Source organism: Dendropsophus ebraccatus, chromosome 5 (genome assembly GCF_027789765.1).
Source record: "Dendropsophus ebraccatus isolate aDenEbr1 chromosome 5, aDenEbr1.pat, whole genome shotgun sequence".
In the NCBI taxonomy this organism is placed as follows: Eukaryota; Metazoa; Chordata; class Amphibia; order Anura; family Hylidae; genus Dendropsophus; species Dendropsophus ebraccatus.
This window is the reverse complement of record NC_091458.1, coordinates 133,754,809-133,780,304: the sequence shown is the minus strand read 5'-3', so window position 1 is coordinate 133,780,304 and position 25,496 is coordinate 133,754,809. Positions and strand designations below refer to the sequence as shown.

Below are 25,496 nucleotides of genomic sequence, written 5' to 3'. Positions count from 1 at the left end.
CATATTATTGGCAATTGACACATGTTATACATTAGCTACTTCATGCCCAATACTGTTACAATTATTTCCCATGGTTTTCAGTAAGTTGTTCAGTTATTGTTATCACATTTGCTTCTCTCCTCCCCAGAGTTTATGCTTAAAAGAGAAATCGTTCTCTCAGTATGTCATCCTTGGAGGCAGAGAACACACTGGTATAAGTGAAGGACTACTAGAGAAAGAATGAGAGATAAAAGCAAACTGAGAGAGCCAGATGGACAGATTGAAAGATAGTGGGATGAGGAGGGGGATGAGAGTTAAGAAGAAGAGGGGAGGAAAATAAGTTGGAGAAAAGAGGAGGAGACAGGAGGGGAAGGGAAGACTGAGTCTCAGGGAAGTTTCAGCACAGAGGGGGATATACTGCTCAGCTTCAAACTTTTTTTGCAAAATGGATCCAAAATCCTATATCTGAGGAAGATCAGCCCCACAGGAGGGTGAGTATGAATGATGTGTGGCGTCTTTACTAGTAGATGGAGAGGGCAGTGTCCGCACTCACACTTGGCAGCATCTTCTGACTTGATTGTAGATGTTAAACCTCAAGACCTCAGACACAATGCATCACTTGGTAACTCTCTGGAGTAGCACATATTCTGACCCAGCAGCCCTTCCAGTATCTATGTATATATGGCCATGCATAATAACACGACTACTACACAGTGGTTATTGCCAATGGTTTCCAATTTCCATGCATTCCTCAATGTTTTTGCAGACACTCCTATGTAATACAATGTGTGTACTGATTTTTACATGGTTTACGCTACAGTTATACAGAATGTCTTGGTTTTCTATAAGGTGCAGTCCTCTTTTCTCTCCTCTTGGTTTTCTATAAGAGTTTGCTCAGGCAGACAGCATTCTGTTTCCATCAAAGAGGTAATGCTAATTAGTATAGCAAATCCCTGCAAAGTAAACTTTCCATGTGCCTGTCTCTGGAGATCTTCCTATGGAAACAGACTCTGCTAAAACCATTACATCAGACCTGCCAACGCAATGAATTTTTAGGAAAACCGTAAACTTCTACAGTTTGTTGGATTTCTCCAAGTAATAGGGGAGGAGGTAAACTCAGGCTATGTAATATTCCACATTGCTGGAGTCTTTTTTGCTTCTTCTTCACCTTATATTTCTACAGTTCTATAAACTGTCGGAATTCCCAGCATATAAAAATGACAACCTAAGAGATATAAATGATCTTTCTTCTAAGGAAACATCTCAATGGCTGCATATAAAACAAAGCCTAAGATCATTGGATTAGGAGGGGGCTTGTGTTAATATGAACATTATCAGCTTATTACTATGTCAATTTGTGGTAGGAAAAGTATATTGCCGCAATGACGGTTACAGTATGATAACCAATGTGCAACCTGTATAACTCATATACACATGGGAACGTCAGTAGTATAAGGCAAATACTTACTTTACCTACATTCTGCATAAAAATTACGGTATACCAGGAATCTATAGGTCCAGGTGTGACGTGGTATCCCGGCAAATACTGGTGATGTGCCCTGAAAATGTGATGTAAATGAGGCATGTGACTTACACATTAAAAAAAAAAAAAAAAATATATATATATATATATATATATATATATATATATATATATATATATATATTTATGTATAAAATATATATAAATATATATTTATATTTACCCAATATACATATATATATATATATATATATATATATAAAACGTAAAGGCTTTTAGAAGCTTTACGCCTTTCGAAGCGTGTGTGTATATATATATATGTATGTATATATATATATATATATATATAAATATATATACACATATATATATATAAATAACATAAAGGCTTTTAGAAGCCTTTTCCTTTCAAGTATATAGATTTCACGCTACGTGTTATCTCATGTAGGTGAATTCACTCCTCCTAAAGTCACAACTCTTTGTCTCCTTATTGTAGTCACTTGTAAGCCTGGAAGCAATGCAGTTCCCTTTAACTGATCTATTGCCTCATTATGGCTTTCCTATGTTTCTGAGTAGAGGTCATACGCCCAGGGCCTGGGGTATTTTGTAGGTCCTAGCATGTATGTACCTGCATGTCCCTGCTGATACTGCTGGAGAGATCTGTCAGTACAGGCTCATCACCTAGTGACACTGAAAAACTGCCCTGTTAACCCTTTCACTGACTGCTTGTATTCTTACACGGTAAATCTAGAACTCATTCAGCGACTACAGATGGAATTCTGATCCAATTTATTTCCTCTACATTCCTCTGTATAGCCTCAGGTCTAGTTGAGCACATTATAAAATACCGCACTGGAGTTCTCCTCTCCCAGGTGCACTGTAAAGTAATTCATGAGTCACTTCCAGTGCGGAATACGTGTAATGTTCTTCCAGGAGAAGAATTCTGCAATTATCATTGTGCGTGTGCAAAGACAGATATCTACAGCTACACTCCCGGCCACACAGACAGATCAGTATAAGTCATGGCCATAGTACAAGCTATTATTTCTTAGTGTAAATGAACAAAATGACCTGATTGGAACATTTAAATGGCTGACCTTTAGCTACATGCGAGAATTACTAAATCTAAACATTGAGGTCACATGTCTGACAGCTAATTTACAATAAGGTGACGGCCTGTTTCCGAAGATACCAATAGAAAAAAAAAAAAGAAAATAGATTTGAAAAAAAGTTACAGTATGTAACTGAAACATAATGTATATGTTATAAGACCAACATGTAGGCCATGTTCACACACCGTAATACAATCAGGGCCGGCGTCAGCACAAGGCTTACCTGGGCAAGTGGCGAGGCCACAGCACCTCCAGGGGCCCAGACAGGGGGGAGGGCCCAGTGTTCTGATGTTCAGCTCGCTCACTGTAGTGCAGGGTGAGGGCCGAACATCATAAGACATTGAAAGAGCAGGACCTGTGAGTGTCCTGCAGAGAGAGAGGGATGAAGGACCAGATCACATGACCATTAGGCAAGGGGCGTAGCTAATGTCTCCTGGGCCCTGGTGCGAGAGGTCAACTTGTCCCCCCCCCCTTCCTGACCTGCAGGAGTTGGTGTATTCTTTCCAGTCTGACATGGAGCTCTCTGGTGCCACCTCTGTCCATGTTAAGAACTGTCTAAAGCAGGAGAGATTTCCTATGGGAATATGCCACTGTTATGGAGAGTTCCTATCACAAACAGAGGCGGCAGCAGAGAGCACTGTGTCAGACTGGAAAGAATACACCACTTCCCTCAAGGCATACAGAAGCTGATAGGTACTAGAAGGGTGTTTTTTTTTTTCAAATTAAAGTACTTTAGAGATCTGTATAACTTTTTGACACCAGTTAATTTAAAAATTATCCCCCCAAAGGAGTGTCCCTTTAAGCATTACAGTATATAGGGATGAAACCAAATAACATAACTATAATAAAATATACTGTATGTTGCAAAGAACCTGGAAGTAACCACACGACACAAAGAGCCTGGAAGTAACCACGCGTCACCACACGACACAAAGAGCCTGGAAGTAACCACGCGACACTACACGACACAAAGAGCTTGGAAGTAACCACACGTCACCACACGACACAAAGAGCCTGGAAGTAACCACACGTCACCACACGACACAAAGAGCCTGGAAGTAACCACACGTCACCACACGACACAAAGAGCCTGGAAGTAACCACACGTCACCACACGACACAAAGAGCCTGGAAGTATCCACACGACACCACACGACACAAAGAGCCTGGAAGTATCCACACGTCACCACACGACATAAAGAGCCTGGAAGTAACCACACGTCACCACACGACACAAAGAGCCTGGAAGTAACCACACGTCACCACACGACACAAAGAGCCTGGAAGTAACCACACGACACCACACGACACAAAGAGCCTGGAAGTATCCACACGTCACCACACGACATAAAGAGCCTGGAAGTAACTACACGTCACCACACGACATAAAGAGCTTGGAAGTAACCACACGTCACCACACGATACAAAGAGCCTGGAAGTAACCACACGTCACCACACGACACAAAGAGCCTGGAAGTAACCACACGACACCACACGACACAAAGAGCTTGGAAGTAACCACACGACACCACACGACACAAAGAGCCTGGAAGTAACCACACGTCACCACATGACATAAAGAGCCTGGAAGTAACCACACGTCACCACACGACATAAAGAGCCTGGAAGTAACCACACGACACAAAGAGCCTGGAAGTAACCACACGACACAAAGAGCCTGGAAGTAACCACACGTCACCACACGACACAAAGAGCCTGGAAGTAACCACACGACACCACACGACACAAAGAGCCTGGAAGTAACCACACGTCACCACACGACACAAAGAGCCTGGAAGTAACCACACGTCACCACACGACATAAAGAGCCTGGAAGTAACCACACGTCACCACACGACATAAAGAGCCTGGAAGTAACCACACATCACCACACGACACAAAGAGCCTGGAAGTAACCACACGACACCACACGACACAAAGAGCCTGGAAGTAACCACACATCACCACACGACACAAAGAGCTTGGAAGTAACCACACGTCACCATACGACACAAAGAGCCTCGAAGTAACCACACGACACCACACGACACAAAGAGCCTGGAAGTAACCACACGTCACCACACGACACAAAGAGCCTGGAAGTAACCACACATCACCACACGACACAAAGAGCTTGGAAGTAACCACACGACACCACAGGACACAAAGAGCCTGGAAGTAACCACACGACACCACACAACACAAAGAGCCTGGAAGTAACCACACGATACCACACAACACAAAGAGCTTGGAGGTAACCACACGACTTACCTCATATAGTGGTCAGTCATGAGCTTGACCAGAAACAATATAATGTCAGTGTGTGTCTATTAAATGTAATGTGGTAAATCTTTGTTCCCATTTCAGATCTGCTTGGCCTAACCAAATCCACCGACCGCCAAGATGGGGATTTTCTGGACAGCTGCAATTTACTTGATCTGCTGCATTTTGTACAGCAATGGAGGAATCCTACCTCAAACAGGTAACACATGATTGCAAAGTGTATATAAGCATCACCGGCACAAAACAACTGTGGAACCCCGCAAACAAAAAGGCATCATATAGTGGTGAATAGTACAGCAGCACAATGAGATGTGAAGAGTCTATATATTGCTGATACTTACGATAGTGGAAGAGAATAGATGAAGCAATGAATGATACAGTGCTAGTGTGCTAACAAACAACAGTGACCGCCATGATACAATCCTGACCGGATACAGCATGCTGCCGTCAGGGCCGTATTTACCACTAGGCACCTGTGGTCCGCTGCCTAGGGCAGCACCTTGCAGGGGGGCAGCACCAGGGAGCAGGGGGAAGGAAACAACTTTTTTATTTTAAGTCTACCACCTCCCAATCAGTTAATCTGATGTCTTTTCTTGGGGGGGGGGGGGGGGTTGGTTTGATGGTATTGGTCAGGTCTGGTATGGCGGTGTTATCCAGTCACAGTATGGAGGTATTGGTCAGGTCTGGTATGGCGGTGTTATCCAGTCAAAGTATGGCGGTATTGGTCAGGTCTGCTATAGCGGTGTTATCCAGTCACAGTATGGCGGTATTGCTCAGGTCTGCTATGGCAGTGTTATCTAGTCACAGTATGGCGGTGGTGTTCAGGTCTGGTATGGTGGTGTTATCCAGTCACAGTAAGGCAGTACTGCTCAGGTCTGCTATGGCGGTGTTATCTAGTCACAGTATAGCGGTGGTGTTCAGGTCTGGTATGGTGGTGTTATCCAGTCACAGTATGGCGGTATTGGTCAGGTCTGGTATGGTGATGTTATCCAGGCACAGTATAGCGGTATTGGTCAGGTCTGGAATGGTGGTGTTATCCAGTCACAGCATGGTGGTATTGGTCAGGTCTGGTATGGCGGTGTTATTCAGTCACAGTATGGCAGTATTGGTCAGGTTTGGTATGACAGTGTTATCCAGTCACAGTATGGCAGTATTGGTCAGGTTTGGTATGACAGTGTTATCCAGTCACAGTATGGCGGTATTGGTCAGGTCTGGTGTGGCGGTGTTATCCAGTCACAGTATGGCGGTATTGCTCAGTTCTGGTATGGCGGTGTTATTCAGTCACAGTATGGCAGTATTGGTCAGGTTTGGTGTGGCGGTGGTAAATGTGACACCTGGAGCTATTAGTTACCAATCTACCAATCCTGCGGTGAGAATTTCGTCAGACAATATGCAGACGGCTCTAGTCATTGATTTATTGTCGAAAATTGTTAATGTTTTAAGTAGTTAAAAAGCATGAAAAACGCAATTCCGACATGTAGAGAAATGCATGTGGCCGAAACCGGGCTCCCATTTCTTCCCCAGTAGTCATGTGCTGTTACCCGGATTATTAGCCATACGCCTATTGGTTACCACCTGAGGGTCTGGTTTCGGCTGCATGTGATGACGTACAGTAAATGTGGGAACGCGGCCTAAGACTGATCAGATATCAATATGATGAACAGAATCTAGAAAATCCTGATGCTGATTGGTGAGTGCAGATGGGGCGTCCTCAGGTTTAGTGCCTAGGGCGGCAGCAGCTGGTAATACGGCTCTGGCTGTCGTGCTGGGATGTACATGGTTGCAAGGAGAGAAATCCTAAACACAATAATGAATCGCTACACAATGTAACAGTCCTATGTAGTTATGGTAAAAGACCTATCTCGCCGTCCTGAAGGGGGTGACTGATGTAACTGTTAGCTGCAATATTGATCACATGTGAATCGTCTGCTGTGGTAGATATGCAAGCACTGGGCATGGGAGTCATCGCCGGCTGGGGCCACTCACCGTTCTCGCCATCAATTCAGCGGGAGACTTATAGTCTGTATCCTGAATGCTGTACTGTTAGTGACATCCAGGGCCGGATTAAAGTTGGTGAAGGCCCTGGGCAAAAATTTTGTTGGGGACCCCCCCATTTTTTTCCCAAATATAACCCATACAGCGATCTATACAGGTGGCTACTTACTGTATCGGACTTAGAACCTACCCCTCCTCACTCCTGTCTGTATGGCTCAGCATCCTCCTCTGTTCTGCATGTGTGGTTACTAGAGGCTGCAGTCCAGAGGAAGATGCCAGGCCCTAGAGACAGGAGAGGGGAGGGGTGTATTCCCACTCGGGGTGTGTTCCCACTTTGTGTTTATGTTAATAATGCATAATGCGAGAACTCTTGCCCCCTGTGTTAGCCCCCACAGCAGCAATGTGCGGATGTGAATCGCTGAAGGAACCTGGACTTGCAAGTCTAAGTCCCATCTTCAGTTTCCAACCATGTACACTAGCTGAAGCAGTAAGGAGCAACCAGAAAGTACTTAAAAGCTGTGTAGAATATATAGCGGATATGGTACATGTGAACGTACCCTAAGGATTAAAATACACAGCTGTGTGCAGCCCATGATATGGAATATACAGTATAGCCTGTGTGCAGCATATGACATACATAGGATATATACCATACACTGCACACAGACTATATCTCATACACTGCACACAGGCTATATACAGTATATACCATATGCTGCACACAGACTATATACAGTATATACCATATGCTGCACACTGACTATATACAGTATATACCATATGTGGCACATAGACTATATACAGTATATACCATATGCTGCACACAGGCTATATACAGTATATACCATATGCTGCACACAGACTATATACAGTATATACCATATGCTGCACACAGACTATATACAGTATATACCATATGCTGCACATAGACTATATACAGTATATACCATATGCTGCACACAGACTATATACAGTATATACTATATGCTGCATACAGACCATATACAGTATATACCATATGCTGTACACAGGCTATATACAGTATATACCATATGCTGCACACAGACTATATACAGTATATACCATATGCTGCACACAGGCTATATACAGTATATACCATATGCTGCACACTGACTATATACAGTATATACCATATGTGGCACACAGACTATATACAGTATATACCATATGCTGCACACAGACTATATACAGTATATACCATATGCTGCACACAGGCTATATATCATATGCTGCACACAGACTATATACAGTATATACCATATGCTGCACACAGGCTATATACAGTATATACCATATGCTGCACACAGACTATATACAGTATATACCATATGCTGCACACAGACTATATACAGTATATACCATATGCTGCACACAGGCTATATACAGTATATACCATATGCTGCACACAGACTATATACAGTATATACCATATGCTGCACACAGACTATATACAGTATATACCATATGCTGCACACAGCCTATATACAGTATATACCATATGCTGCACACAGGCTATATACAGTATATACCATATGCTGCACACAGACTATATACAGTATATACCATATGCTGCACATAAACTATATACAGTATATACCATATGCTGCACACAGACTACAGAATTATTATCTCATGCAGTTTTGCCACAATTTCAGCTGATACAGTAAAACTCGTGTTTATTATGGCAAAGAGCAATATTTCCCTTTTCACTTCAGGGCCCCCTACCCAATAGTTTTCTACAAAAAAAAAAAAAAACTGAAAAAAATATGTAATTCAGTGAATCACAGGTGACGTCTTCTTTAATCTCAGGTGTCACTTTCCTTTTCCTCTCCATCTGGCCTGGACCAGGATGATTTCTTGCAGCTACAATTTTTCTCTTCACAACCTGCAAGACAAACATCTCAGGCTCCGCACATTTCCTTCAATTTCCTTCCCTTTTTTCTTAATGAGTGTGTGGGTTGTCCCCTGTATGTAGGATCCTCTGCTGTGCCCCCATATAGTAATAATGTCCCCTGTGACCACATATGGTAATAATATCTCCTGTTGTGTCTCCGTATAGTAATAAAGTCCTCATGTTGTGCCCACCTATAGTAATATTGCCCCCTGCTGTGCCATCATATATTAATAATGTCCCGCCCTGCTGTGCACCCATAGTACATGCCCCCTGCTCTAATGTGCCCCCATAGTATATACCCCCTGCTCTAATGTGCCTCCATAGTATATGGCCCATGCTCTGATATGTGTCCCCATACATAGTATATACCCCTGTTCTGATATGTGTCTCCATACGTAGTATATACCCCCTGCTCTGATCTGTGCCCCCATAGTATATGCTCCCTGCTGTAATGTCCCCATACATAGTATATGCCCCCTGCTCTGATATGTGTCCCCATACATAGTATATACCCCCTGCTCTAATGTGCCCCCATAGTATATACCACCTGCTCGAATGTGCCCCCATAGTATATGCCCCCTGCTCTAATATGTGTCCCCATACATAGTATATACCCCTGCTCTGATATGTGTCCCCATTCATAGTATATACCCCCTGCTCTGATATGTGTCCCCATACATAGTACAGTATATGCCCCCTGCTGTAATGTCCCCATACATAGTATATACCCCCGGCTCTGATATGTGTTCCCAAACATAGTATATACCCCCTGCTCTGATATGTGTCCCCATACATAGTATATACCCCCTGCTGTTATGTCCTCCATAGTATATATACCCCTTCTGTAATGTCCCCCATAGTATATACCCCTGCTGTAATGTCCTCCATAGTATATATACCCCTGCTGTAATGTCCCCCATAGTATATATACCCCTGCTGTAATGTCCTCCATAGTATATACCCCTGCTGTAATGTCCTCCATAGTATATACCCCTGCTGTAATGTCCCCCATGGTATATACACCTGCTTTAATGTCCCCCATGGTATATATATCCCTGCTGTAATGTCCTCCATAGTATATACCCCTGCTGTAATGTCCCCCATAGTATATATACCCCATGCACTCATACTCACCTGATCTGGGCGGGGGATGGGTCTTCTCTCTTCTCTCCTGGTTTCTTCAGCCTGGCAGCCGCTGTGACAGATCGTCCAGCAGGCTCTGTGACGTCACCTCCCTGCTGCAGCTGGAGAGATCAGGTTTCCTACCACTTGAGGTCGGCACGCTGTCCTCTCCTCAGTGAGGTCAGAGGGGAGGAGGGGGGAGGAGGGGGTCGCAGCAGGAGAGTGTTGTCCGGGACCTTCCAGGAAGCCTCTATCAGGGGGAAGTCTGAGGAGCCTGCCGGGCGGGAGATTTGTCAACACACAGTTAACCCTACACCTCCCTGGACAGCAGGTATTGCAGTGCTGTGTCCGGGTGGTGTTTTGGAATAGCTCCGTAACTCCACTCCCGGGTACCGGCTGGTGGGGGCCCCCTAGTGGTGGAGGCCCAGGGGCACGTGCCCCTTGTGCCCCCCCTTTAATCCGGCCATGGTGACATCACTACTGTAGCCATCAAGGGTCAGAAATTCTCCTACGCGTTTCAGAAATCACTGCCTCCTTCGTCAGGGAGTCTGGAACTCAGTATCTCCTAAGTGATATAGCACGAGCGGTAAATTTATAGTATGAGCGGTAAGTCACCCCTAGCCGGGGCTGGTGCTTGAACATCTACCACAGCAGCAGTTACATCAGGATTGTATCACAGCCGTTACTGTTGTTATCACACTACCATTCATTGCTTCATCTCTTTTCTTCCACTATCAAGATCACAAGTAAGTATCAGCAATATATACACTTTTCACATCTCATCACACTCTGTACTCCACTATAGGTAACACATTATTATTGCTTAGTATGTCTGATCTGTTTTGGACTCTATTAACATCATGTTTTTATTGGCTAGTAACTACGTGTGGCCTGTGTCCAGAACATATGTGTTCTTTATAGTCCCAAGAATAAGACAAATACGTTTGTGAAACAGGCCGAGCACAGTCACTAGCAGACTACACTTCTTTTATGGGTGCACCAAAAGCGTATCATCTAACCATGATGTGAATGGGGATAAATATAGGGAATAGGGAGAATGCAGCATTTTCTTTTTGCAGTTTGTTTAACATAAATGTTTTATTTTTGTTATGTTTTTTTTGGGGGGGATGCATTTTTCCATTAAAAAAAAAAGGAAAAAGATGCAACAGATGTTTTTTTTTATGTTTGTTTTTTTTTGCCTACACGTTTTTTTGTGTACGTTGAAAGTCACCATCTAAAAACGGATATGTTAAACGGCCTGCAAAAATGCAGTGTTTACCCAGCAGCCTTAGAGAGGGCTCCCCTTCTATTGTTGTGCCCTGCAATGCCCTCAGTTCAATTAGTTACTAGAGATGAGCACACCGGGTTCGGGTTCGAGTCGATCCGAACCCGAACGTTCGGCATTTGATTAGCGGGGGCTGCTGAAGTTGGATAAAGCTCTAAGGTTGTCTGGAAAACATGGATACAGCCAATGACTATATCCATGTTTTCCACATAGCTTTAGGGCTTTATCCAACTTCAGCAGCCACCGCTAATCAAATGCCGAAAGTTCGGGTTCGGATCGACTCGAGCATGCTTGAGGTTCGCTCATCTCTATTAGTTACCTTAGCAGGTAAAGAATGGTGGGATACTATTCTACTGCTTTGTGTTTTGCTGAGTGTATGGACTGTGTTGATCTTCAGTTATTTGCTTTTGGTACTTAGGAAGTGTGGGTGACATACTTGTATTACTACACATCCCCGCTGGGTACATCCCCCCCCTCCCCACCTTTTGTTATGTGCTCTTTCCTCCTCCTCCTATTTTGACCTCCAATCTTATGCTTGCATTTGCATTTTTAGGCTATGTTCACACTACGTAAGCTACATAATAATCGCGGCCGTTGTTGCCTATTTGCAACAACGTCCATGATTACTACTTAAGCTACCTTCTATGGAGTTCCGGCCAGAGTGTATACACATGGATCCCTAGCGGCGCAGCAAAAAACTGACGTGTCAGTTTTCTGCAGCCGCTATTCATTGAAGACATGTCAGTGCACACAATGGAGCGTGTGTCTCTGGCCACACGCTCCATTTTGTTCATTGGCGAACTGGGAATTGGCCCGCATCTCAATTCTTTAGAAATAAAGATCATCCAGCTGGTACTGCAGTATTGGCCAGGATGATCTTCTCTGACACCTGTTGTTCCGTGACCCGGCCAGGTCGCAGAACGGCCAGTGTCTTACTCCATGTGAACATGGCCTTATACAGTGATTTACATGGTTATTCTTCTCTATTGTTTGGTTTTCTCCTTACCAAAGGCAAGAAATGTTGAGAGAAAACATTATGATAGAACATTTGGCCACTTGGTGAGATCGGTCATCTACAGTATTGAATATGCAAAAGTAGAGCCCGTGGAGCCTCATCAAAGAGTCTCGAAACACAGGACTAGCCAGATATCCCTCCAGGAAGGACCCAGCCAAGGGGTGGCTCCTGTAAGGAAACCACCAAAACCACCATATTAAGTGGCCCTATAAGTCAATGTAATGACAAGGGAAAAACCAAGGCCAGTTAACCATCCACAGACAGCTGTTTCGGGGTGTTGCCCCTCATCAGTGTGGAGCAGGATTTTGGCTAGATGGAAGCAATGCCTAGTAGAGCCATAAAAGAAACAGATCGCTGATCTCAGGGAGACCAGCCAAACAACAACACCGCCAGCTGCTTGTGAAAGTGCTCAAAGCAGTTAAGTCCTAGGTGCATTGCACCCTGGGAAACATGAATATGCAAAAGTAGAGCCTGTGGAGCCTCATCAAAGAGTCTCGAAACACAGGACTAGCCAGATATCCCTCCGGGAAGGACCCAGCCGAGGGGTGGCTCCTGTAAGGAAACCACCAAAACCACCATATTAAGTGGCCCTATAAGTCAATGTAATGACAAGGGAAAAACCAAGGCCAGGTAACCATCCACATACATTACTGAGCTTGATGTCGGCTCTCCGTGTGAGGTAGTGCATGTGGACCAATGCCAATGGTACATAGAGAAAACTCTCACTTGATGTGAAAATAAATCTCCCATCGGTGAGTGCTGTGAGTCTTCTCTATGTTCCAACCTTAGCATTAATGGCTCATATCTGCATAGTTTTTTGGTTTGTACTATCAACATATAATACTATAAAGCACTGAAGCTGAATTATAGCCCTGATGTCATAGCCACAGGGTACTATTCCTATATACAGATTTAGGCTAGGTTCACACTATGTAACTGTGCAGCTGTATTTTTTATGCGGCTGTAAATGTGCGGATGAAACTACGGCCGTGGGAAAAAATAGACATGCGGCTGAAAACATACGGTCATTTACTTGGAAATCTGGTTCAACTAAAAATAACAAATAAAATCTTAAGAAAGTGATGCAAACACCTCTGGATGCATCTGGGAAAGCAGGGAAACAGTTTACATGAATCGCTATTACCGGGGTTTGCGATCCTCTGCAGTATGCCGATGCCGATGCCTCTCATGTTTAATATATTGAATTAATAAAACACATTTTCGTTGTAATAAAGTCCCTTTCATTTTTCAATAATTTAATTTAAACGATTCCATCATTTTGCAATTAAACATACTGTTAAAATAAGTATATATATAAATAAATGTATATTTATATATTTATTTATTTTTGACAGTATATTTAATTGCACAATGATGGATTCATTTAAATTAAATTATTGAACAACGAAACTGATTTTATTTCAACGAAAATGTGTTTTATTAATTAAATATTAATTAGTACAGGAAGCTCCAGTAAGCCGTTAATTCATATTGCCGGCAATAGAGCATTCTGTACTAATCATCACTTTACTGTAATTAAAACATCAAATGTTTCTTCTAATTATGTTATCACAATAGCATTATTAGAAGAAGCATTTAGAATTATATGTGCGCTCAGCTGATTGGCTGATCGGCTCAGCGCACATATAATGAGCCGGTCCGCAGCACTGTGACTTCATTGTGCTGCGGACCAGCGAAGAGGACACATCGGGGTGAGTATAGAGCTCTCCCCACCCCCTCCCCTGCACTGCACCCCTCCCAGCAAGGAAGGGGGGTCACTTAACCCCTTCCTTGCTGGGATGGGTGCAGTCTGACATCAGTCTGGCCCCCAAGGGGTTAAGGGGGATGCAATACATTTTTTAAATAAATAAATAATAAAAAAAAACGCATAGGGTCCCCCCTATTTTTATAACCAGCCGGGTTAAAAACCAAACGACAGCAGCCTGGTAACACCAGGGTGGGAAGAGCCATTGGTTTAGGCCCTCCCCAGCCTAAATCTTACCAGCCTGCTGCTGCCCGGTCCAGAAGCGCCAATTTTGATGCTCCGGGACCACTGGCCCCCGGCTCTTCCCAGTACCCCTGGTGGCATTGGGTACTGGGGTAATAATAGGGGGTTAGTGTTAGCCATTTTATACCGGCTAACACTAGGCCCCAACTTAGTAATGGATTCCGTCTATTAGACGGCTTCCACTACTAAGTCTATAAAGTAAAGAAATAAAGACAAGACACAAGTTAAAAATTTTTTTTATACAAATAAAAACACCCCCACACCCCTCATTGACCATTTTATAAAAAAAAAAAACAACAAACAACCGCTGGTCATTGACGTAGTCCACCGAATCCGACGTAATCCCCAGGATACCGATATCTGAAAAATAAAAAGGGAGAAACACACAAAAAACACACAAACAGGAGCACAACACCCATCATTGTGAGCGGTGTTGTGCTCCTTACAGTATGCAGCATCTTTACAGATCGCTGCTTACAGTCTGGCCCCCAAGGGGTTAAGGGAGGATGTATTGTATCCCCCTTAACCCCTTGGGGGCCAGACTGATGTCAGATTGCACCCATCCCAGCAAGGAAGGGGTTAAGTGACCCCCCTTCCTTGCTGGGAGGGGTGCAGTGCAGGGGAGGGGGTGGGGAGATCTGTATACTCACCCCGATGTGTCCTCTTCGCTGGTCCGCAGCACAATGAAGTCACTGTGCTGCGGACCCGCTAAATATATGTGCGCTGAGTCGATCAGCCAATCAGCTGAGCGCACATATAATTCTAAATGTTTCTTCTAATAATGCTATTGTGATAACATAATTAGAAGAAACATTTGATGTTTTAATTACAGTAAAGTCATGATTAGTACAGAATGCTCTATTGCCGGCAATATGAATTAACGGCTTACTGGAGCTTCCTGTACTAATTAATATTTAATTAATAAAACACATTTTCGTTGAAATAAAATCAGTTTCGTTGTTCAATAATTTAATTCTAACGAATCCATCATTGTGCAATTAAATATACTGTCAAAAAATAAATATATAAATATACATTTATTTATATATATATTTATTTTAACAGTATATTTAATTGCACAATGATGGATTCTTTGAATTAAATCATTGAACAACGAAAGGGACTTTATTACAAAGAAAATGTATTTTATTAATTTAATATATTAACTATTAGAGGCATCGGCATTCGGCCTCATTGCCGGCTATTTTTGAAGTACTCCGTACGGACCGCCTGTTAATCCTCGGCCGCATGTCCAGCCGCAAACAATGGTCTTGTTCATTTTTTACGGGTCCGTTTACGATAGGGCCGTAGATTCATACATAGTGTGCACTGTGCAGCCGTATATCGTATACTTTCCAGCGTACGCATGAACCACCAAAAATACCGCAATTACAGCCGCAAATACAGCCGCACAGTTACATAGTGTGAACCTAGCCTTATTATTATAAAACAATTGGAGAGGGCTGGCTACTATATGAGACTATTTTAGGGACTGGCTTCTACATAAGAGACTATTGGAGAAGGCTGGCTACTATATAAGACACTATTGGGAGGGCTGGCTACTTTTTAAGAGACTATTTTGAGGGCTAGCTACTATATAAGACACTATTGGGAGGACTGTTTACTATATAAGACACTATTAGGAGGGCTGGCTACTATATTGGGCACTTAGTAGGGCTGGCTACTATATAGGTCACTATTGGGAGGGCTGGCTACTATATAAGACATTATTGGGATTGCTGGCTACCTTATAAGAGAGTATTTTGAGGGCTAGCTACTATATAAAACACTATTGGGAGGGCTGGATACTATATAAGACACTATTGGGAGGACTGGCTACTATATAAGAAACCATTAGGAGGGCTGGCTACTATATTGGGCACTTAGTAGGGCTGGCTACTATATAAGACACTATTGGGAGGGCTGGCTACTATATAAGAAATTATTGGGAGGGCTGGCTACTTTATAAGAGACTATTTTGAGGGCTAGCTACTATAAAAGACACTATTAGGAGGGCTGGCTACTATATAAGACACTATTAGGAGGGCTGGCTACTATATAAGACACTATTCGGAGGGCTTGCTACTATATAAGACATTATTGGGAGGGCTGGCTACTATATAAGAGACTATTGGGAGGGCTGACTACTATATAGGACACTATTAGGAGTGCTGGCTACTATATTGGGCACTTAGGAGGGCTAGCTACTATATAAGACACTATTGGGAGGGCTGGCTACTATATAAGACTATTGGGAGGACTGGCTACTATATAAGACACTATTAGGAGGACTGGCTACTATATTGGGCACTTAGGAGGGCTAGCTACTATATAAGACACTATTGGGAGGGCTGGCTACTATATATAAGACACTATTGGGGAGGGCTGGCTACTATATAAGACACTATTGGGAGGGCTAGCTACTATGTAGGTCTCTAATAGTAGGCCTGACTAGTATGTGGGGCACTATTTGGGATGGCTACTACATGGAGCACAATTATGGGATTACCTACTGCTTGGGGGATATAATGGGAAACTTTCATGTTGGGAAAATTACTTTAGGATAGGCAGTGGCGCACGAAAATTACTTTAGGATAGGCAGTGCCGCACGCTGCTCTGACAGTGCCAGAAACGCTGCATGCAATCTTCATTAAATATCATGGTTGGCCCGCGACTTTGTACAATTAATTTTGACCCACTGTGTATTTGAGTTTGATACCCCTGCCCTACACCAATGAGGCAGGAGGAGCAGCCATGTATATGCAATAAGTGATGGGGAGGGAGGTAGTATATGCCACAATATCTTTAAAGGGGTTATCCAGAGTTACAAAAACATGGCCACTTTCCTCCAGAGACAGCACCACTCTTGTCTCCCATTAAGGTGTGGTTTGCAATCAAGCTCCATTCACTTCAATGTAATTGAGTTACAAAACCTGCAGCAAAACTGAAGACAAGAGCGGTGCTGTCTCTGGAAGAAAGTGTTTTTCTAACACTGGATAACCCCTTTAAAGCTTAATTATCATAAAAATGTCCCTGTGACATGTCAACATTTTGAACAGTAGGGGTCTTACTGCTGATCCCACCAATCAGGAGAACAAGCCAGGAAAAGGGCACAATTACACATTTCACTCGCAGTGATCTCTGTGTAGGTAGCTCCAATAAAAGTCTATGGGACTGTCTGGGGGGGATAATTGACAGTAGGGAAGTGCTGCCCCCTGCTTGTTCTCCTGATCGGTAGGGGGCTCAGCAGGAAGACTCCCATCAATCAAAACTTTTGTCCTTGTGGTATGTGAAGTTTTTTTGATGAGGTGCTCCTTTTTTTTAAATCAAACATTTTTTCCAATACAAACAAAACTCCAAGAGGGCATACCCTCTTATTGATGAGGTACTTCTTAATAAAAGGGCATTTTGGTACAGTTATACACCAGCTTTAGGCTATGTTCACACGCTGTAAAAAATAATGGCCGGCATTTTAATTTAAAATAACAGATGTTGTTTTCAGTCTTCAATGATTTCCATTGAAGTCTATGGAAACAACGGCCGTTGGTCCACATAATGTGTAAAATAACGGTCACTGCTTGCATTAGATAAATGTTGGTGTAATTAATATGGGCTGTTATTGAGCGAACAGCAGACGTTATTTTACGCTGTTCACATATTGATTTTTATTTTCACTGTATTCTCAGTTAAATACAATAGACCTTTTAAAATTAGGCTGGGTTCCCACTGCGTTTTTGCAATCCGTTTTTTCATCCGTTTTTTGCAAAATCACGTTAACTAAAATTATTTTGAATATCAGTTAATAGTGTATTTGGGTGTTGTCGCCCTAGAATCAGGATCGGATGATCCGGGTGACCTATATCTAGCCTGCACCTTATATTTATGGTTGCAAAAGGTGCAGATTTGGAGAATATCTGTTTTTGTGGCGTTTTTAATATTTTTAGCCGAACAAATAAATGTGATGTTTTAGAAGTGTGATACGCCCCTGTGATTTTGTTTTTGATTTGTACGTATCTAAGGCTTGTGGTTGGTAACAACTTACTGATGTTTTCTGTGATAGGCTCAATAATTATCACCTGCTTTTGAAAAATTTGTCTTTTTCTTCCCCATCTATTCACACCGTTTTATTTCCACTCAAAATTACATCTGCATTTAGCTTTTATTTTACTGTGTGTGAACCTAGCCTTGTGTTTTAATTGTTTAGCATACTATACATTATTACTCTACTCTACTATACTATACCTGCAGAATCTATTACTTTAATAGTAAGTATATTTGTAGTTTGGTAAAAATTCATTCAACACATGAAAGGAGAAGCATGACTGACACTTACCTCCCCTCACATCTGTAGCATGTCACACTATTCTTTTCAACAGAAAAAAATATGAGTAATAAAACAATGGGAAACAAGGATTATAACATGTCTGTCATTGATCTTGTAATAAAGAAGCAATGACAACATTGTGAATGAAGCCAATTTTTATTACAATATGAACGTTGAAATGTCTGAAATGTAAGTATACCGTTTAGAGAAAATGTCTGTAATGATGGATGTGAGCAAGCCAAATTCCTGATTGTTCTTCATAGGGTTAGTAAATTACCCATGAACTCAGCAAATCAGATGAGCAATCTCTAGCCTGGATAGAAGTATGCAGGATTGTAGAGCCCATGATGTACCGTAGTTTAAAATCAAAGAAGTAAGTCACCATTTAAACCGAATGTACCATCAAATTTTAAGAAAATTTGTAATTGGGTTTATTAGGCAAATATGCCATTATCTGCATTCAAAAAGATTTTCCCCAGGTTCCCCCCCCCCCCCCTTGCTCATTATCAGGAAATCTCGACTATTTTACATCAGTCAAGCCCTGTGTAACCTATAGAAAGGGGGGGAGGGAGGAGGGAGATTAGTCGCCAGCAGAGAACAAAGAACGAAGGGTTACACAGCGGGAGCTGAATGAAAGCCGGTATTCAGAGGTTAGAGAGGTCAGTGCTGACTTTAGAGGAGAAAGCCCAGTGATGTAGCTGTAAATTAACTCTTTTTTGTCCTGTTTTCTTGCCTCATCTCCCTCCACCCCTCCCCTCTCCATAGAAAATCATGAAGACAGGGGGGAGAGCTTCAAACTGCTTTTTCATGATAAAAATGCATTTTTCGGCTAATATACCCAATGACAAAGTTTCTTAAAATCGCCTGTACTATTGATTGTTTCAAAAAAAATTTAAACGACAGTGACACTTTAAGTATGACCCATGTATAGAACTGGGCTGTTCTATTCACAGGTACTTGGCCAGGGGTGAAGCACTGGAGGCAGCCGCCCCCAATGGGAGGAAACCCCCTCCCCTCTATGAAGCGGCTCCATTGGGGGTGGCTGCCTCCAGTGCTTTACCCCCAGCTTAGTACCTGAGAATAGAATGGAACCGAACATGGGGACCGGGCCGCCGTTCAAAAAAAAGACTGCGACCCCGACGTCGTTCTATACATGGGTCATACTTAAAGCGAATGTTCCTGATGGAACATTCGCTTTAACCTATGTTGACACAGAGTAATATTAAAGCAAAATACAGTTGCAAAATAGGTAAAAAGAAGCAGCTGTATATTCAGGCTATGTTCCCACATTTTTTTTAGGTAAACATACGGCTGTAAACAATGATCATTATCAATTTTTTTGGACCTATTTTGACCTCAATAAACATGAGAACATAGTCTGCAATTTTGGACACAGTTCACATCTGTGTGAAAGGAGTCGTAGATTGTCACAGAAACTATTTTCAAGTATATTCAAAAATGACCCTCGTAATTCCCTAATACAGTGATATTAATAGAAATATAGATGTGAGAGAGATAGCTGATAATATGCAAAGCAATGTAGTGAATTGGATAGAATGTTTTCAGATTTATGGCAGCTCTTAGTCCGCATCCAATGAGTGGAGTAAAGTCAGTAAATTCTTAAGGAATTGCTGGAAATTTGAATATCGCCATCATTCTTAACTTTCAATGCCATTTTCATGATCATTTTCTGATGTTTTGGAGGTCAATGACGTGTCCTCTAGTAATATAGTTTTATCAAAGGCATTGCTATGTATGATGGGGTAATACCATAAAATGTAGGAATGGAGTGAGATAGCTGTAACACGTGCAGCTTCTGTTCACCAGATGGGGGAATATAGCCTTGGGGTAAGTGTTGTTACATGTATAGCAGATTGCAGAGATCTCTGTATACAATCCAGATACCTGTATTCATGATAGACACCAGGTAAATGAGCAGCTATTTACCAATCTAGAGAAGAAAATTCTGAATATTGGAATTCTATATTTTACAGATGATCAATGCCCAACATTACTAAGTGAAGGACTCAGCACAGGAGGGGATGGAAACGGAAACAACACAGGTATGTATGGAATAAAACATGACTATTGTAGAGTAAAACACATTAGTAGGTGTTTAATGTGAAAGTAATATGGTTGGGTCCATTCAATGACCTCTAGTAATATAGGTAATTTAGAGAACATTGGGAAAGCATCAATAAATTACTATAGAAAGTGAAAGTGAAAAATAAAGAATGGTTGTTTTTTACAGTATATCAATTAGAACAGTATACAATAGTAGGATGATTAAATTTGGTCCTTATAGTGTAATATATGATAGATGGTTGAAAATAACAGCAAATGTTTATTAGTATATACAATAGATCTTCATTCTTTTGTCTCTAAATACTGAATTTTATTAACCAAGACATCCTGAATAGAGTACTCAGTCATAAAACCAAATAACAAGTGCTATATTGCTTACATATACAATGTAAGGGCCTTATTACATAATAATGATAATCGGTCCGTGTAATAGAGACAATGATGAAACGATCATCCGCTGATTGTTGGTTTACTGTAGGTTTGGACCTAAAATCGCAGGGCGCCGACCGTGTAATAGCGATGCACTGCCGACGGCTGAGGATCACACAAACACCTGATACCTTACCTCTCCCTGCTCCCAGTCTTTTCTCCTGTGCTCCGAAGCTTCCCGGCTGTAGTGTCTCAGCGGCCTGTCAGCTGACAGGCGGTTCAGCCAATCACAGGCCAAGCAAGCTGTGGAGCACAGCAGAGAAGACCAGGAGCGGGGAGAGGTAAGGTATCAGTTGTTTGGGCAAGGGCTGCATGGACATTGCTAACAATGTCCATGCAGGCCTTACTGCCCGATTATCGGGCCGTCTAATAGGTCCAGTAAGCGAGCGCCAATCTAGTAGATCTGCGCTTATTTACTAAAACGATCAGGCCGTAGTTGGCCCGCGTAATATTACCCTAATAGTGATAATGATGCATAGAATAAGAGAATAACAAGGACACCAATGACCTTCTCACTCTCTGAGCGTTGTGCACAACCCATATGCTGCTAAAGCAGTAACTGCCTCAATTTCATTGTTGTTGAAGCCTTATACATACGGTGTAGGGAGACCAACTATGGTTCATGCCCTGCAATAGAGGTCCGAAGTATTAAAGGAGAAGTCCAGCGTTGGGAATTTTTTTCAAAAGAGACGGGAAGGAAGTGGCTGAACATAATATGCACCTACCTCCCAGGCTCCATCGCTGCGGTCACCTGTCCCCTACTTCAGTTCCCAGTCACCCAGTTGCTTCCTGGTCTGAGCGGGGATCTGGTGTAACAGGCCAGAGTATACCCCCAGCCCAGACTATACCCAGGGTTAAAATGGCCTAGGCTATTTTATACCCCGGGGTATATTTCGGCCTAGGCCAATTCATACCCCCTCAGGCCATTTTATATCCCCATGAAATCAGCAGCAGTGAGTGATATAGACAAGAAATACTTAACTTTTCAACATTTTATTGGGGATTCAGCTGGGTTTTTTGCAATCTGTCTCTCCTCCCCCCACACCCCCATCTGTTTTTTGAAGGATGAAAAAAAGGAATCGTTCGTGTGCCTCCGTTTTGATCAGTTTTTCCATTAACTTCCATAATAAAAACCGTATCAAGGAAAGGATGAAAATCTGTAGCGGATTATAATAGGTCCTTTTCGGGCAGTAGCCCGGGGCCCTGAGCTTCTGGCCACCAAATCAGACTTATACTTTCAGTGGTGTATTGTCTCCTGGTCTCCTGGCTTCTGCCATGATTTGCAAACAATTGATACTTTTTTACCTCGATTTTGCACAAATCAGGGCACCATGACATTATCTATCCTGTACTATGTGCTGCCAGTGGGGTTGGGGGGCCCAGGCTTGGTGGACAGCCGGGGGCCTATGGTAAAGTTAATCCGCTACTGATGAAAATGCATCTGTTTTTTTAGCGTACACAAAAAACGCTGTTGTGCACTGATGGAAAAAAAAAGACTAAAACTTACCTCTTCATGTTTTTATAATGAGCAGCTCTTGCCTTTACCTTACAACTACAATATTCAATAGATACCACTCCCTTAAAGCTTTAACTCAGGGTCTTTATTCCATAGTTTTTCCGCAGTCTTGAAGAGCCGGACAGCATATACAACCAATTAGTCCATCTGTGGTAAATCAGGAGCCATGGCCAGCTGGACACCACTGTCAAAAGATTTCTTTTTGACAGAGGTTCGGAATTACTTAGACTTGAAGGGCTGCAGACTCCTTTTCCAGTACTATCTGTAATTGGCCACCATTACATCAGAGGCTGACACCTTCTGAGTTTTCTTTTTTACTTGCCGGCAGGAAGCCATCTTTCAGCTCACGATTAAGGAAAGGGGATGCCCGCTGACATTAAATCTCATTGTCTTTCTTTGCTGCCAGTCACCTCTTTTGATCATATGTTGTGGCAGGTGACAACTCTTATGAAGGTGGGAAGGCCGGAGGAGCTTTATAATTGCCCCTGTAAAGTATTGCAACTTGAGTAGCATCAGTCTGTGAGCCACCTACTGCTATAGGCCTGGAACATCACAGTTTGCTGATCTATTAAGGACAGTGTCTCACCTCCACCTGCCATTTATAATACTGGTGTTTTCCTATGTGGCTCAAACACATGGGTACAGTTATTATCTGTGCACTCCTTAAAGGGGTTATCCAGCGAAAATCTTTTTCTTTCAAATTAACTGGTTTTAGAAAGTTATATAGATTTGTAATTTACATATAGTTACATAGTTTATATGGTTGAAAAAACATGCATGTCCATCGAGATGGGGATGGATGCAGAGAAGGGGGATATACAATACTTCTATTTAAAAATCTCATATCTTCCCATACTTATTAGCTGCTGTATGTCAAGGAGCAAATGTTCTCTTTTCCGTCTGCTGACATCTCTGTCCATGTCAGGACCTGTACAGAGCCGCAGCAAATCCCCATAGAAAACCTCGCCTGCTCTGGGCAGTTCCTGTCTCGTACAGAGATGTCAGCAGAGAGCACTGTGTAAGGCTGAAAAGAATACACCACTTCCTGCAGTACATACAGCAGCTAATAAGTATGGGAAGACTTGAGATTTTTGAATAGAAGTAGATTACAAATCTATATAACTTTCTGAAACCAGTTGATTTGAAAGAAAAAGATTTTCGCTGGCTATCCCCTTTAAAGATACACTCTTCATGTAAATGGTAGTGGATGAGGCTCTTCTTCTCCTATTACAAATGGAACTATCTTTTATCCATATTCGAAAGATGCAAATTATATAATTTCTTTTTTATGCTGTTTGCTCAATATATTAGTTTTGATGGCTGCGACGGCCGTCTCTTTGCTCTACCACTGTAATATTATGCAGTGTGTTTGTCATGGTCTGTAAATCAAGATGTGCCGGTTGATATTTCCCCCGATGTAATATGCAACATACCCACACAGCCGAAGTTCTTCCATTTTTTTTTGCCTTTGCTCCATCTGAATTATCTGCTTCTTCTTCCCAGAAATTAAAGCTGCTTTGTCAGTTTTATCTCTTCTGCGTCTGATTTCTTCATTTTCGCTTTTTCTCTTGCAAATGTTCTGTAAGAGTCCCGGCAGCTATTTGTAGGTGTCTGGAAGGTGACACGCTGTGATATATGTATCATCGCAGAGGCGAGTGTTCTCTGTTAACCAACAACATTATTTGCTGCCTGCGGCCGTCTCTTTGCCGTATTTTTTAGCCGTACTGTAGATCATTATCTCTGTAGGTTTATGCCACTCGGCACAAATTTTTGATGCCAACAGTAATAGGATGTCAAGCCGTAGTGCACATTTTTTTTCCCACTTCAGTCTTTTCGGCACTGTATAATTTAATGCAAGATGGAAATTTGCAGCAGCTGTTATTAAAGATGCTAAGTAATACGGATCATGAAGCATCTGCATCCCGGTTCATCGGGCATATTTAGATTGGAATAAAATGAAAAAAAAATATCATTCCCCGCTGCTGCAGCAGATAGTGAATTGCGTCATTATGTATTCCACTGTTGCCGATTCTCTACCGCCAGGTCTGCCAGGATGTTCATTTATTATCCTGGTTATTACCTTGGATTTAATTAGCAAAATGCCCAAGCATACTAAGTTGACACTGGCATTTGTCATGTATTTTTCAGTTTTTTTGTAATTTAAACCTATAAGAAGTATTATTTTATAAATCCCATTGTTTTAACAGGATTGGCTTTATCACATAAATTCCAACACACACAAAAAAATCTTTATGCCTTTCTGTCCAATTGGAAATAAACAGTTAGGGCCCTATTACACGGGACGATTATCGTGCAGAAAATCGTTACATCGTTCGAATTTAAATGATTATCGTTCTGTGTAATTGCAGGCAACAATCGAAAAAACTTTCATATGTCGTTGATCGTTGATTTAATTATGAACCCAAAATTATCGTTAATTGTTCGCTGTGATTCCACATTTGTTCGCTCAAGTTCCGCATTTGTTCACTAATCGTTCAGTGTAATTGCACATTGTTCATTGTTTTTCTGGGATCAGAAGGAGTAAACGATCATAGTAACGATCGCAATAACAATCATAGTAACGATCGTAACTAACGACTATCGTTCTGTGTAATATGGTCAACGATTTCAGGTTAACGATAAGCAATCTCATTTGCGATCGTTTATCGTTAGTCGTTAATCGTTAAAAATCGCTACGTGTAATAGGACTCTAAGGGCCCTATTCCACCGGACGATTATCGTTAGCATAATCGTTAACGATTAACGATCTCAAACGACCGCTATTGCGAAAGACCTGAAAACGTTCACTCATTTCCATGGAACGATAATCGTTACTTATGATCGTAATTGCGATCGTTTCTTCTTCCGTATTTATTCGCTATTGCGTTCGTATCTATTGCGAACGACCGAACGATGTCTTATTCAATGCGAACGATTTGCGAACG

At 42.1% G+C, this 25,496-nt stretch overlaps 1 protein-coding gene across 5 annotated transcripts in view; it reads left to right on the top strand.

Moving 5' to 3' along the window:
- The first annotated feature begins 334 nt into the window (after positions 1-334).
- Positions 335-25,496, top strand: part of COL16A1 (collagen type XVI alpha 1 chain) — a 150,924-nt gene continuing 125,762 nt past the window's right edge. For all 5 annotated transcript variants that reach the window (XM_069971325.1, XM_069971322.1, XM_069971323.1 and 2 more), the window contains exons 1-3: positions 335-470; positions 4,942-5,056; positions 20,516-20,584. In XM_069971325.1, coding sequence (XP_069827426.1) covers positions 4,978-5,056; positions 20,516-20,584 — 148 coding nt within the window. In that variant the 5' untranslated portion in view covers positions 335-470; positions 4,942-4,977. The remainder of the gene's footprint in view (positions 471-4,941; positions 5,057-20,515; positions 20,585-25,496) is intronic.